The 16,572-nt window shown below is 36.3% G+C and overlaps 1 protein-coding gene across 1 annotated transcript in view; it reads right to left on the reverse strand.

The window, feature by feature from the left end:
* Positions 1 to 2,465: 2,465 nt before the first annotated feature.
* The window catches only part of SETD3 (SET domain containing 3, actin N3(tau)-histidine methyltransferase), a 35,769-nt gene continuing 21,662 nt past the window's right edge, over positions 2,466 to 16,572 (reverse strand). The window contains exons 6-12 of the mRNA XM_062494914.1: positions 15,164 to 15,222; positions 13,204 to 13,318; positions 8,943 to 9,017; positions 6,138 to 6,304; positions 5,419 to 5,504; positions 3,529 to 3,689; positions 2,466 to 2,909 (exon numbers count right to left, since the gene is read on the reverse strand). Of these exons, the coding sequence (XP_062350898.1) occupies positions 2,466 to 2,909; positions 3,529 to 3,689; positions 5,419 to 5,504; positions 6,138 to 6,304; positions 8,943 to 9,017; positions 13,204 to 13,318; positions 15,164 to 15,222 (1,107 nt within the window). The remainder of the gene's footprint in view (positions 2,910 to 3,528; positions 3,690 to 5,418; positions 5,505 to 6,137; positions 6,305 to 8,942; positions 9,018 to 13,203; positions 13,319 to 15,163; positions 15,223 to 16,572) is intronic.

Genomic DNA, 16,572 nt, shown 5'->3' on the forward strand with positions numbered 1-16,572 from the left:
ACAGATGGTAATAAGGGCTCATCAGTGCCAATTTTTTTGTCTTCACCTCAGTTTTCAAAAGCTTAAGTTTTAGGTTAGTGCTTCTGAAGGAACCATTACATGCATAGAGGAAAAATGCAAATTACAAAATTAGATTACTCACTATTTTTATTGTGTGTAACATATTTTTCTAAATAACACTAACAGATGAAGAGTAAGAATTTGACCATGCACTCAGCAGAACACTTTCCCTTTTTTTAACTAGAATCCTTTTTTTGTTTTTTCCCCAGCTATTTGTCCTTTAATCTTTATCTGTACACTTGCACATACTCCTCTCCCCACAGACCCCAAAAGATACAGCAATCAATAGCAGGTAGAGGTTTTGTTTGTGTAATACACTCACTAGTGAAGACATGGTAGAACTATATTTTATTCAAGAAAACCCACACATTCTGTCCTGTGATGACCACAGGCTTTGCTAAGCCATAGATATTAGCAAATACTGGAACAAAGTACAGTGTATCAGATTGAATCAAAGCATTTAAATTCTGAATTACAGTTATCATTTTCAGGGAAGGCTAGTTTCAGAATTGCATCATAGTATCTAGTACAATGTTGTGCAATGTAAGTGGCAGAAACAGAAATGGAGTATTGGTCCTAATAAAACCCAAAATGTAATGACTCTTGTATGACATTTAAATTGTCAAGACAACAATTCCATAACATTCTACCAAAGGCAGCATATAGTTACAAAAATACTGGTCCAGCATCTTGTTAGTGATGAAGCAATATCCAAGGTGCAATGGCAACATGCCATTCTTAGTGAAATATTTTTTAAAAAACTATTTTTCTATTTTCCCCACACTGATATTAGCTGAACACCAGAACTTCTATGACAACCTGAAAGAAAATCACTGCTTAAATGTGTATTGCACCAAAGATTGATGCAAAAACACATTTTCCAGATTGCAGTATAAAAGAAGCAAAGTCTAATAAAACTATGAATGTGCCAAAAGACGTTTTACTGCAACTGATCTTCGATGAGCAGTCTGCAACCTTTATTGAGCTTTAAACAACTGTCCAAGCTTTCCATTCTATCCATTACCATGAACTTAAGGATACAACAGTAAAAGACAAAGTCCTTAATATTGAGAACTGAATTAAACCACGTTATAGTCCTCCGAATTGATCTACAAAATAAAAATATTCTGCCCTCCTCTCCTTCTAATACCCTGGCAATTTCAAAGTCAAGCCATGGAATTACCCTTGTTCTGATACTGCACAGTGCTAGGACTGTATTGTTTCCACCTAGAAGTTCAAACGTGTACTATGACAGTGACCAAAACTGCTGGTGAGAGTAGACCTGCTTAAGTTGTCGAGGTAACCCAGGAAATATGCCTCAGATGAAGAAAATCTAAATGGCAAAAACCACTGCAGATTTGGCTGTGGTTTGGACTTGGGCCAAAAATATATAAACCTGCTTGCCATTTCCTTTGAGGAAGCAGGATCAAGATCTTAACCAAAAGACAAAGTCGAGTAATATCAGGTAACCATGTGACATTCAATGTTACATTCAACAACAGAGATATGAAGGAGTAGCAGATAAGAACATTACTTTTCTTTTAATAATGGTTTAGTCAAAAGTGTAGCCTTGAAATTTCTAGCTTGTTGTGAAGACCTGAAGAAGCTGGGAAGTAACCTCACTTTGACCAGTTTAAAGCTGTGGCTTGGCCTATCTGCTTTCAAAATCTCCAGTAGCCTGCCAACCTTGTAAATACAAACTACTGCCTCGAAATAAAAAGTAGTCAGCCTTTAAAAGTTCGTGAATGTTGTATTTTAGCAGTCTAACTCTGACTGAAGAAGAAAGATATTTTATACAGTAAACAAAGGACAAAATAAACTGAAATCATCAGCGATCACGTTAAGTGTATACAATTCGGATTCTCATTGACATTTAAAACTACCAATCATAAGGTTGCCACCTTACCTTTTTCTGGACTGGCACACCTGATTTTAAACAGGTTTTCCCCCAGTCTCCCAAGTTTCTGATCCTCTCATTCAGTTTTCTGCTGTACTGCTCCCCTACCTTCATGCTGAATACCGAGTCAGTCCTGCCTTCTGCTTTTCTTGGCAGGAGGCAGAGCAAGCTTTTAATTTCGGTAGTCAGAGTGACAGAACAACAAACACACAGCAGATAGAAGAGCTTAATTCTTCCCCAGGAAGAAAATACATTTGGTTCAACAAAGGACTGCAAAATCTTCCAAAGGCACCTCTTTCCGCAGTTTTTTGCCTGAAAGCAAGATGGCAATCTTAATTGAAAAGGGATGCTAAATCTTTTAAATAACTTAAAAATTCATTTTTATATAAAGCAGCAAAACCATTTTTCTCTTCAGAGAGAGAAATGTTAACAAAGAAACACACCAACATAAATGCACTGTTGATAAACTTCAGCTAGTTTAATTTCACAAGAAAGTAAAATTTCAGGACTATTCTTTAACCTCATCAGTACTTTCTGAAGAAGATTCTTTGGCATGTTCAGTCCCTCTGTTGCTTTTCTCTTTACTAAGATTTTCACTTTCTGATTTGGTCCCATTAAATAAAGAGTTTTCACCATTTACAAACCCATTCTCTGTGACTTCAGCATCAATGGCTTCATCAATCTTTAAGTCCCCTTGCTCTTCCACATCATCTAGGTTTCTCAAGACAATAGGGAGTCTAGAGTCTGCCACAGTGTTCTCCAACAAGGCAATATGCCCCTTGTCATACTTGGGAAGTGGAGCTCCATCTGCAATTTGTTTGGTATAATACTCTCTGCTGGCAGCTGCACTCGTCACTGCCTTCTCCAGGATCTCTTTTTCACCCAAGCGCAATTTGATGGCCATTATTGCATGTGGAGTGAGCTCATGGGTCTCCAGGAAGGACTTATCGACCTGTTAGAAGAGAAAAAGCAAGTCTGTTATTAACACACAACCACAATAAAACAGCCCCTCACCTCATCTCTTTCTCCGAGCAGAAAGTGACACCAGGCTTTCCAGGCAGAGCCAAATGGACATGAGGGTGGATTTCTAAGGAGTTTCAGTGACATTTGTCATGAAATCATTAAAAAGCCCAAAATTTCTGCACATAAATCAGTCTACATGACAAGTAAAGTCAGGTTACTTCACAAATACATGCAACATGGATGTTCACTTATACATTTGCAACAGGAGCACATTTCTTTGCAGTCTGGAGAATTCAACTAACAGACAACAAGTTGAAACTGATTTGCCATCTTATTTGCAGAGAAAAAGCCAGGTAGTCGCTACTTGGAAAATCAAAGGAAAAATACATTAACAAATTACATTAACAAAATTTTCTGCTTTGCAATCTTATTTGATTTTCCTTAGATAATGCAAAACTGTTTCTGCACTTAAAAAGTACAGAATTAATTATGTACTAACATTCAGATTGAAGTTTGCAAAGACAAGATGGAGAAAAAAATATCTTTTCCTACAATCACAATACACAGAAGAATTCAGACATGTAAATTACACATAATGATAATTTTACCTCCACTGTTGTTTTATAGGTTTTCAAAAGAAGGGATGCTCTGGCTTCCAGGAATGTCCAAAGCTTAACTTCATTGTCCCAGCTAACAGGAAAGTCAGAGTTCCCCAGAGTGAAGATTTTGCCAATCGCATGCTCACCTATCAAGTGCTCCTTCAGCTCTTCTGCAATAAATATAAAACCAATCTGTTAAAAAACAATCTGATCATTCACTTTGTCAGTTGACGAACTGCAGAAAGATTTATTTCCAATTGTGTATCTTTGAGCAGCTAACAAAAAATAACCCTCTCCTCAAATAAGAATTATCAGATATGTTGCTTTTTTCTAGCATTTGCCTCAAGGAGACAACTGGAAGTCTTGAGGTCAGCAGAAAATGGGCCTTCTCCCCACCTGGAAATAAATATACTTTAGATATCACAGCCTCTCATACACAGTGTCAATCTGTGTCAGTGAAACAGAATGTTTTGTAAAACCATTCATAAATGAAAGGGAGTAAATTTGTAAAGAGTTCAGTGAACTTTTTGAGAATAAAAGGAACAGGCTGGAGATACAGCAATAGAATAGCAATGGAATTCTTTTTCCTATTGTTTTGGTAATCTTTTTCAGTAGCAGAAACAGGTGGTCAGAAAAGACATCCATCAAAACTCAAGAGAAGAAAACATTTAATCGGCTCCTTGATATTATTGACATCATTCAACTTTTAATTAATAAATTTGACTACTGCAAAGCAGTTAGAACAAACTTCAACAAGAGCTAGCATGTAGTCTCTCAATAAACAATTTTCTTAAACCGTATTTAAGACATATAAATAAACTGAGCACAATCATATACCAGAGAAATGTAATTAAAGCTTTCACTAGCTAAATTTTCCTCTCCAAGACAAAATTCACTCCCTCATTAGCATCCTAAAATTTTATTCTCTTGAATTTACTTCCCAGAAGTATCGGGCAATTGGAATAGATGGATGTTGTAGATCCTCTCCAAGTGAATTGTTCTAGTACATTCTAATTTCTTAGTAAGTTCTAGAAGATGGATGACAGCAAGAAGTGAAGGTATGACACCAAGTTACATTGTCTTTATTAAAGAAAGCAAATAGACCACATGCAAGAACTCAACTGCTTCCATGTCATCTGCCCAGTATTCCTAACTGCAAAGGAGTTCTCTCACTGTCATGACAAACTGTCACATCCATAACCTTCAAAACTGCATCTAGCCAGCAAGGAGCTATTATGAGCATTTAATGAGAAGTTTCACATGCACAAATACAGTGAATATTTATTAAATGTACACATATTTTGACCCACAAATAAAAGTAACAGAAAAGAAACACTAGAAAGACAGTCTGCAAATACAGAAATTTGTTTTAGATTACCAATTGCCAAAATATTGAATATTTAGATTAAAAAATTATTAAAATATTGAAAATACTCAACTTTGAAATGTCTCTTCCATATTTCCTCTACCGTACAGAATATTCCAATTTAATACTTAAATGATGACAGTGATGATGGCTAAAGTGCTGTGTTTTTAAGCATGTAAACACCTAGGTCTTGCATGGTCTTGTTCCACAAACTATTCTGAAACCTAAGAACTAGAGATCAAACTCCAAAGCTCACTCATTCACAAGAGTCTGGGAGATTAAAAGAAATAAAAAATAGCATCATCTCATGCTTTCAGAGTTACTGAAATACTCCCTCAGATGACATGGCCGAAGATTGGGGTTCTCAGTAGCTTACAGATTGCTTTTTAACTTAAACTCCTCAATTTCTCTGATGTTCTATCTTAATGTTTTATATAAATGTCTATCACATTCCTACATTAACAAAAAAACAAACAAAAATCCCCACAAGACAAACATAAATTAGGTTAGGTTAGGTTCATAAAATATCCTACCTTCAGTCATACAAAACACTCGAAGGAAAGCCAAAAGCTGGGCAGAGATTGCAGGCTCAGTGGAGTGCAAGGCAAAAACACTTGAACTAATAAAAGAAACAATCAAACAACAACAGTAAATACAAGTCCAATTGTCATATCTTTGAACTTACTTCAGTATAAAAGACCATAAAGTATACAACAAACTTACTGCTACAAAAGTAACTTAAAAAAATTAGGTACTATTAGCTCAAACTGAAAAGCTTCCCTAACCCGTATCTGAAAAGAATGATTATCTCTACAGTTCTACACTTAAAACTATTTGATACACCTTTTATAATAAATGAATAAAATGCAATGTTTCATGTCTACTGCTCCTAACAGTCCCTCTGGACTGAAATGACTAAAGGAAAATGCTTTAATTCACAAATTGAGCATTGTAGTATGGCTGCAAGGGATAGGAAAGAAATTAAAACCACAGATAGCTTGAAATTAATCCTTGTTCTGTTTTTGTTCAAATGGTTGTTAAAGTCTTTTTTCCTTATATATGGTTCAAATTAGATGATAATATCACTCAGAGAACTTCTGTAAATATTATTACAATAATTTTAATTTGCTATACAAACAGAAGAAATATCCCACCTAAGAAAATCATCAAAAAAGAGCTTCATATATGCTCTACTGGACACTATATACTTTGGAAATGTTTTTAAAAACCCATGGCATTGTGTTTTACTTACGTTGGGATACCAGCACGAGCTAAGACCTCTGCCTTCATAGCATACAGCCTGTCACTTTTACTCACGCCAAGCTTTATTTTCACTCTGTCATGTGAATTATTATCAAAGAAAAAACCACTGTGGATCACAAATTCAGCGTTTGACCGAGTGCCATAAAAAATGTAAATCTAGAAGGATGAAAAGAGAGGTGAAGAGACAGGAAAAAAGCTTAAGATCAGCTCACAAAACTGACATAATTTGAAAGTTATTTTCTAACTCAGTTATTCTGAGTACAAGGTGTATTTAGTTATATGAACATGCTTTGTTTTCTGGTGTTGACTCAAATGCTGTATATAATGTGGCAATTACACTTTAGAGGTAGATGTAAACATATCCATGTAACAGAGACTTTGAAAGGCAAGAAGAAATTCTTATTCTGTATTTTAAAATAAAAATGTTCTGGTTTCTCACACTGTTGTAAAATACCAGCATATGGAAATAAGCTTCCAAAGGCTTATTAAAGGCTAAAAAAATCAGAGACAAGGAGAGCCCATTAAATGAAATGGTGTTTCTGGAGTCATTTTCCCCAACCAAATGTCCACGCAAACTATACTGCTGATAGATCAACTTTGCTTTCATTTAAATGTTACCTTGAGAAATGGATACACCACAGTACATCTTACAGAGAGACCTGAGCTGTGTTCAGCCCGTATTTATTTTTGTTTTACTCTGAACTCTTTTCTATAAAGGATATAGTTACTTTAATTCACGTTTTAAAAGATGTTTCTAAATATAACCTGCAGAATGTATTTAACTCAGGGCTAGGCAGTATTAAATTCATAGGACTAGAGGTCAGAGTAGCAATTGTATTCTCCCACATCAAGAGGATATTTTCCCATTTGTGTTTGATAACAAAATTGTCAATCAGAAGAAAAAGTTCCAGCAGTTACAGAATTCCCTTCAGAACCTTGGGGTACAGAGTGCTCTGGATGCCTGCAAGCTTCCATTCCTCTCTAGCTGACAGAGAAAGACACAGTGCTCTCTAAAGGGCTCAGTAACAGCAGTGACACCATTTACTTTCTCTGTTTTCAATTTTGTATTAGAACTATTTATCCTAAGCACTAAATGCTTAAGTATGATAATGAATGACAGCAAACATTATACTGTAACACACTCATATGATGAACACATGACCTGCCTAGGTACAGTAAGGCAGTGGGTAAGGAGAGAGTTGCTCACCTTCTCAAGTTTCAAAACTACTCTGATATATCTTATATTAAAAGTCACATATCATGCATAGATTACACAGTATGTTTTTACACTCCAAGACTGTTCTACAAAAAATCCAGTTAAACAGAGTGAATACTGCTTTAATTTAGGCCACTGTTTGATAGACTCTGTGGCCTTCTGCTACCTAACATTTTTTAGTAGTAAAAACATGGATCATACATTCTTCCTGCTGAAACTCTAGGAAATAACATCTGCATGGTATATTAAAGGACTGAAGCATTATATAATTAGTGCTTTAAAGATGTCACTAACAGTTAAAGTTTGCACAAAAATTCTGATAAATGGCAGACAAAGTGAAACTACTAAAATAAAACTGAAATATAGGAACCTTCTATAATTGAAATGGAGAGAGCAGCCCGAACAACTATATGACACATCCACTGCCAGCTGTGGAAAATCATAAATTGGATCACTTCTGGAAAAACTGTGGACCCCTTTTAACTCATCACACCACAATTGGAAAAAACAGAAAATATCTGACTACCATAACAAATTCTGAGAGCAAAAACATAGAATCACTGTAAACCCCAGCATAGCAATGAGGATAAATACACTTCTGGAAAGATGCATTCAAAAAAAGAAAAAAATTCCAGACACCTCTTTGTTTAAAAAAAGATACCAATACATAAGAAAAATTAAAATCAAAATATCATAAATTGTAAGACTGGCAAAATAATAAAGCGAAAGTAGTAACTCAGAGGCTGAGTCACAAAACATTTCGGGATGTTTCATAGACAAAGGCTTTGTCTGGCCATGCTGACTGCACAGGCAGTAGTCAGAAAAGGAGTGCTGCTCCACTTGAGGGTTTAGGCTGGATGCTGACACAGCACAAGGGATTCCTACACTCCTGGAACCACTGTCTTCAATGCATCACTAGTTTGGACATTCAGTTTTGGTTTTGAGCAGTTTTGAACATGACACTGGATTCTGAACTGTTCCATGCATCTTTGCAAGACTCTCCTGCTGTCTCAGGATGAACAGGTGAATGCATGCATGTTTGTGTCAAAAGGATGGAGTGTGTTTTTAGGTCCTTTCTCATTTCCACTAGGCACTGCAATGACAACAGCATGGGATAAAATGACTGGCAACTGTACTGCATTTCACCTCTTTTAAATGAATAAAGAAAAATAAGCTAACAAACACCATTGTTAAAAAAGACTCTACAATCCACTATTACAGACAAATCTAAAAAACATTTATCTGTGGACCTTAAGAAATGACCTTTTACTAAGCTCTTCCAGAATATCAAACTTAGTGGCTGCATATGTTCACTCACCAAAGAGTAAAGATTTCAACTAGTACTATAAAATATGAAGAATAAAACTATCCCACAGTCAGAGTCTACCAAGTGATAGAAAATATTCTGAAAAATGTACATGTATTTTGTTGGTAGCATTTTCATTCAAAACTAGCTCAGCATAATAAAATTCAAATGTAGCAGGGTTTAATGCATACCACTACATTATTAAAATTTTCTAGGGAGTCACCAAGTATCCAAAGAACTTAATGAATAACGTAGACAACTCTTGACACTACCTGTTCTCCGGCCTTGAAATCTTGAAGCGCTACACATTCACACCGGTCATCTTCCAAATTGTAGCCTGTAGTGATCTATCCAGAAAAAGAGTGACAAAAGCACCTTTAGCACTTTATATTTCTCTCTCCCACCACTGAAAAATTTTCCTATTGGAAACAAATATTAACAATAGGAACTGCACACATTTCTTTCTCAGCACAATAGAATGTAGCTGATAGCGATTGCTTTATGATTCCTGAGCAATCTATTTTTTTTTTTTAATTTCTGCATTAAAGAAATTTAGTGGAGGAAATAACCTACCTGAAGTGAACAGAAGGCTCTGAGGAAAGTACCCTCCACAGAGCACAGACAAAGTACCATGCTAAAGCCAGCAGCTTATTATAAAAGTTCTGGAGCTTTCAGTCACTCCCATGAGGCCCAAGGGAGCAAGGCACTGACAGCTCTATATGCTGTGCTTTATCCTTCAACTGCCAACACATTTTTGATCTCTCAATGCAAAAGGATTAGGTAACTGTGGATCTTTAGGGGATACAATCTTCAGAGAATTATAATTTACTTGAAAATAATCCCTTTATCTAAAAGTTAAGTAATACTCTTAAAATGCTAAAAGGATTTTTGTGATGGTAGCTGGCAATGGAAGACGATAAACTCTCTTGACAAACCTGTACTTCCCCAAAAACAATTACTAAACTGTAAAGGGGTCACACTAACAAGTAAAGCAGTCCTAAAAATGTAATATTCTTAAAAAGTGACAAACAGCATGTTCTTCAATAGTATGACCAGAGATGCAGCCACAGGATGGAACATAAGCTGCTGAAAATCAGAAAGCAACTTTTATGGTAGGTAGTCTGAATTCAGTACAGACAGAGCTAACTTATGGAAAAATACGCTCTAAGCCTGGGGAAAAACCTAGAAGAAAAAGATTCTCTCTCAGCCTTTGAAAATGAAAACATACCTTTTTGTAAGCTGACTGACATGAGTTGTGGTATACCCTAATTCCCATCTTGGATACAGCTTGTCCAAAGACAGAACTCCTCAGATTAATTCAAAAGCTTGGTTGATGGCTTACACATTAATATTTTTGCACTGCTTGCATCATTAAATGTGCATTTGTCAGCCGAAACAGTGCCTTCAAATGGAGCAAATCCAAAATGTCAGCCCCAAGCATGGGCAGCCTGGCCCTGCAGACACTTGCAGCAACATCTCTGTGCAGACACCTCACTGCAGGTCTGTTTAATGGGTCTGTGGCATGTGGAGATCAGTAAAAGAGAGTCATGCAATACAGCCTACTGAGAAACACAGGCTGCAGTACTTGAATGCAGAAATTCCTGTGCGTTCTCTAATTTGGACCACACAATTTTAATTATGATCTTCGGTTTAGAAAATTATCTTACCCTGAATTGCAGGCTACAAATGCTAAAGGATGACAAATCTACCTTCCTAGTTCACATACAGTCATCTTCTGAAAAACTGTACCTTTCATCCAAAAAAAAACCAAACAAAACTCTTGACCTGTCCTGAAATTTTCTTAGTGTGTAAACTCAGTGAAATAGTTCTGAATGTGAAAAGTCCACTCCAATCCCTTGACATTCTGGTGGAATAGGAGGCTTTCACAGACTGGGGAAATTCCAATGTTTTAAGACGAGGATTCTGTCAATTTAAGCATGCCTCACTGGAGTACTGATCCTTCTTTTAAATTTTTATTAAAAAAAAACACAACAAAACACCCCAAACCCAGCAGCACTCCTGAAAAGTGCTAGACTCCTATTTCCTCTTTCTTTTAATAGCAGTCACATAAAAGAATTAACAGGGTGTTTACTTCTCTTCCCACATGATAGCTGACAAATTGCATCCCTTCAGTTTTATTTCTGAAGCAGACTGATACATGAATTTCAAGTTGTGTATAAAGCAAGCAATAGTCTCTTGGTCAGTGATTAAGGATGGACCCAGCCCAACAGGCAGAATGTAGCTTATTCAAAGCTCTGTCAGAACTGGTAATCAACCTCTGACTGTCAAAATACAATCCTACTAAAGAATAACAATGAGAAATGCATGAAGACAACCATTTTGAAATAGTTCTTAGAGGCAGGTTGATCTAATTAATAGTGTCAGAAGCAAGAAAAAGCTGGATGGACCTAGACTTCAGTAAAAATCCAAAGAACATTTTATTATCTAGCTCATGGAAAGGGGTCCTGTGGAATAAAGCAAGAACAGGGATATATATGGTAGCTGATTGACTTGGGAGGTATTTAAGCACTATTTGGAATAAACTAGACAGGGGTGCATTCATTGTCATCTTTTGTTTCTTACTTTCCTGCAATGAATAACAGTTCCCTTCAGTTATTTTAAAGGGATTGCGCTATAATTAGAGCAGAGCCCACCCTCACCTCACTCTACAATGATAAAAACTATGATAGAGGCAGTTTACAGTTATCTTAGCAGTCACCCCTCCCCACCTCTAATAGTACAAGGCAATTAGCACACAACAGAAATAGCTTTAGTACCTTTTCTTAGCCCATTACCAAAATTACAATTTTCTATCCTTCCTGAATTTATGTCCACTTAAATTATTTTCTGTAGAAATATGAAATAAACGACTGAAATCTTTACATATACACAAAGTATTTAAGTTCAGCACAGCCCCCTTTGCCCTTTAGGACATACTTCATAATAAAAAAGTGTTTTCAACCCTGATATACTACTGCATTAGGAGGTTTGGCTCCAGAGGCTGGCTCCATATCAAGACAATTGTTAAACAGCATAATAAAAATAAAAATTACTTTATCAATTTAAATAGAAACTTGAATAAGTAAAACAACATAAATAGTGCTTTTTAAATATATGCTACTTAAATTTTCCCTCACAGAACCTTGATTCTCTTCCTCTTTACTCTAATCCCAACTTTGAAGGCATTCATTAAAAGTTGTCTAATGAATAGAGACAAGTCTCTGCAAAAGTATCTGAAAGAGATGCCCAGCAGGAAAAGGGTACAGGAAGTACTGATGCTTGCAGCTACAACTTATATTACAAAAATACACATTTCTGAATTTTAAGCAGTTTTCTTTATACTGAAGACTCTCATATGAACTTTATTGCTAAATCAAAGATGTGAGATTGCATAATAAATAGGCAAAGGCAAGAATCACTGTTCAAGAACATGTAATCACCTTGCAATAAGGAAAAATAAATAAATAATGAACCCCAAACACTTGCAACTTCGTAGCCTAGCCTACCCTGCTGTAATTGATACAGTCATAGTAACACTAAATTAGCTAAATGTCAAGTGAAAAACAACTTGCTTTACAGTTTGTTCATTTAAAACAGACTTTTTTTATACCAACAGCACTAACACATACTGCTGTCCTAACACTCAGGTCAACCCACCCACAAAAGAACCAGATCCCTTGAATAGCATGGTCATATCCAGTGCTTACAATAAATGATATCTACTGGAAACACAAGTAGGGGGTAAGACTTTTGAAGCATACATGAGCATGACTAAATAACACTGGTAAACCAGCCTCTCTGGGTTTCCATTTCCTCACCTCAGCATTAACTAGTCTGTTAATGAAATCAGGAATCATCCCCTGAACTAGTGCACGTAAGCCAAAATGTCAGCAGGTCTGACTTTCTATATACATATGTCACCTTTTAAATGTTTAATACGCCCTGAAGTAGTATTTTTGCATTTTGTTTCTTTGATGTAGTAACAGATGTACTGTTTTTGTTGAACTAGGCTTTGTTCTTGTTGTTGCTGTCTGTATCAAGGCTCTTTGGGCACGGTTAGGAGAGTAGGCAGTATTTCTTAGTTGCAAATCTCTAACCACTTTCCCTAGTGGTAGCTCCATCAGTGTCTGCTTTCCATTCTCAGAACAAATCTGTCCAGTACTATGCAACTTTTTCAGCCCACCAGAAACAAAGCTCCATGTCAGGAGACTATTCAGACTTGTCTGGACAAAATTTTTCATGTAAATGAAAACTTTTAAGAGTACATTATATGTACATAAGACATAACTTTACACAAGTATCAAATCCCTTGTAAAGTTTTCTCTAGATGAAGAAAGCTCTCCCTGAAAAGCTATCATAAGATATTTGAGAAACTGACAAACCTTTCTTTCAGATATTAGTTTTTTAAGGGTCTCTTGGGAAGACAACATACCTGTGTTAAGAAGCACAACAGAGGGTGTTACTAAACTGTCGTACAGCAGTTGAAAGGCTTAATACTTAAGTCTTAAAGTCTTTCACTGAAGAAATCCTTACCAGTCCATTAGTATGATTACACATGTCCCATAAAGGTATTAGAGCCAGTGTAACTCTGGAACCATCTTCTGTTGGAATCTGGTTCTGCCGGGTCATAACAGAGGAAACTGCCCATCTGCAAAAGTTAAAAACATGAAATGGTCAATGCTCAAAGCATTAAAATACAATTGGCCTTAGTCCCCCCTGAAGCAATCATTTAGACTGGGAGTTTCCAAACTTAGTTTCCTTAAAGATCACACCGACTATAGAACAGTAGAAGGCAACATCACTTGCGGGAGAAGCAGCAGCTCCCAGGTTTCCAGAACAAATACCAAACCAGGATTGTGATCCCTCTTCTCTTTGCAAAAGAATCTTCACACCTTCCATTGGCTGCATTCCTCAACAGGGATCCCATCCCTATTTCAGCTTCTGCTTCCCAGCCCTTCATCACATTGGTACCTCACACTACCCCTCTCAGACTCAGGGTCACCTGCTCCTGCAGGTTTTCCTACTGGGCAGCAGGAGCTCTCATCTACACGCAAACTCTTGTAAGAACCAGGACCTATTTTACCCCTCACTCTCTAAAAAGCTTATGTACTACACAAACTGGAAACCAGTGCAACTACCTGACACATGCTTGATCTTTTGGTAAGTGTTTCTCTTCAATTTGCAAGATTTTGGAGTAGGTCAGTTGCAAAATTTTCTGCTTAATAGAATTGAGAGGAAAAAAAGCCACAACATTCCAAACAGATATCCAGGTAAACACCATGAAGAGAGAATTACTTAGCTCTTTAGCACATGCACATCATTCAAAACCCTTCTAAGTAAGGTTAAATAAACAAAATGCAAGCTACCTTTTCAAACATAAAAATCCTTAGAAAAGCTTAGAATTTCAGTATTTTCTAGAATTTCATTTTTTATTTTATATCTGACAGAAATTAATATTAAACACCAGTGGAAAAAAGAATCTCAGTTTCACCATGTTCTAGCCTTAATACATATGTGTTGTGGGGTTTTCTGAAGGAATAAAAGATGTCACCAGGAGGTAAAAATAATTTTAATTCCTACAGACTCTACTACAAACATATAGTTAATATACTAGACTTCCTGAAGGATTTCATCAGAATGACAAGACTCCTAAGAAAGCAAGTGGCAAACTGAAATCTACCTCATTTTTAAAAGGAAAGTTGAAGTTAAATTGTGGGTAATTCTGATGTACAAACACTGCTTGAAATACAGTAGCAATATGCTTCTTGTTAATTGTTGTAATTGTCTGTAAAATTTTAGACAACTTCACTTGTAAATTGGTGTGTTCTTCAGTGACCTTTCAAGTGAAGGAGGCATGCTTTGGAAATCCCACTTTCATAGCCTTAGCCACAAGTACAACTAGGCTAGAAAATCCCTCATGAATGCCTTTTATTCATGCTATTTTAATCATTTAACAGAATTAAAGCTCTCATTATCTTAATTATTATTCTTTTTATCTTAGTTCCGTCACCCCTTACAGCACCTCCAAGTACTCATGCTTCATGTGTACAACTTCCGTTCTCCAGCTCTCCTGTTCAACAGCAGCAGCTCTAGATATTAACTTTTGCTAGTATGTGCTGGTAGAGCCTTTCATGGGAAAAAAAAATAAAAAAAATTCCCCAAACCTTAACGCTCCTGCCATGTCAACTGAATTATTTTCTTAAGAAAAAAGGAATTACCTGTAATTACCTGAATTACCAGTAATCTGACTATGTGTGCCAGTTGGCTATACTAACTGCTTTATCATGAATGACTATTCCTTTCTAACAATTAAAATTTGCATATTTATTTCACTTTTTCTTCATTAAGAAAGTGTATTGGTATCAAATTCTACCATTAACATTTCAGTAACAATAGGGCTTTCCCACCAATGAAGAATTCCAGGGCCCCATAGTTTACCATAGTAAAAACAGAAAAGAAACAAAGAAAAAAAATAATTAAAAGACAAACCAACCTGTAGTCGTCATAAGTGAAAGAATCCTTTAAGGGCAGTTTGCTGGCATTAGGATGGGTCTGCAAAATGTAAGTTGCATAAAAAGGTGAAAAGAGGAAGAAAAGAGAAATCAGAAATCAGTCAGCAGAATTTCATTATTTAGTTGCCTAACAGATCCTAACAAGAGCCAAATGAAGCAGGAGGCGTCCAGCCGCGCTACAGAGGGATCATCATGCTATTATGCTCTCATACATCACTGTCAACTTAATTTGTTGTGCCCAGCAGCCGCCATAAATCTGTTTCTTCATATTTCAAGGCTGGAACCCACAGACATTGTACAAAAAATAATAAAAAAAAAAAAAATTTAAGGTGGACTGAGTATGTGAAGGTAAAACATAATCCAGCCTTTGATGCACAGTGGGGGAAAGAAATTGGAGAATAAGTGTATATTAGTTTTCACCAACTTCCACATTTTCCTCTCCTCTGTGATATCAGTGAGGTATTTCACAAATGCAAGAAATACTATACAAGATTTTCAATTCTTCCTTGATACCTGTAAGAGTGCTATTCAGTAAAAGTTGCACTACACCTCTGAAACAAAAGCAGATAAAAATATTTAAATAGGTTTGGTGACAAACACTGATTAGGCAGTATCTACATTAACCCATCTACACACACTCCTATCTAAAATTGGAGCCGTGTTGTTTGTGAATGCATACCACAGCTCTCATTAAGCAAACATTTAATTTCTAAAAGCTTTAAGAAGCGCTGATACCCGTTATTTTTCTGACTAATTAACTTATTTACAATCTTGAAAATACAGGTAGCTTTAAGCCCGTATTCACACATTTTCTTTAGAACTTTGTTCCAATTCACAAATGGAAAGCCATAGTAGCATAAATTTTAATCTTCAGGTTCAATTAGGTCTCTGAGATGAATTGAAGCAAGTGATCAAACGGTTATTTCAGAAGATACAAATGATTTTTTGCATAGCTCTATCTTCGCTACGCTTTTAATGCATGAAGCTCCACGTAGTACGCAGTTTTTTACTCTTGATGCATTAGCATCACAAGTGCGTGGTAATTTATCATTTCTCACTGTAATGTACTTGCTGGCACTGTGTGCAGGACAGTAGGGGATGAGGTAAAAGTGGCTCAAACCGTAAATCAATTAGAAAACAAAAGCTTGTGCTCAGCGCGCAATTTTAGGCAAATTATATATTACAAAAGACTGCCAATTGGGTGTGAGGTCCCAGGTGGCTGCTCTCCCTCAAGCCCCTCCGTTAACCCTTCCGATGGGCTTTCTCCGGAACACGACTGAAGTCAACAATTCCAGCGGCTCCTGTTCCTCCTCTCACACTTTCAATTTTTTTTTTTTTTTTTCTTTTTACAGCGCTCCATATGATTTTCAATCACATCGACGGCACGGTC

Source organism: Cinclus cinclus, chromosome 6 (genome assembly GCF_963662255.1).
Source record: "Cinclus cinclus chromosome 6, bCinCin1.1, whole genome shotgun sequence".
In the NCBI taxonomy this organism is placed as follows: domain Eukaryota; kingdom Metazoa; phylum Chordata; class Aves; order Passeriformes; family Cinclidae; genus Cinclus; species Cinclus cinclus.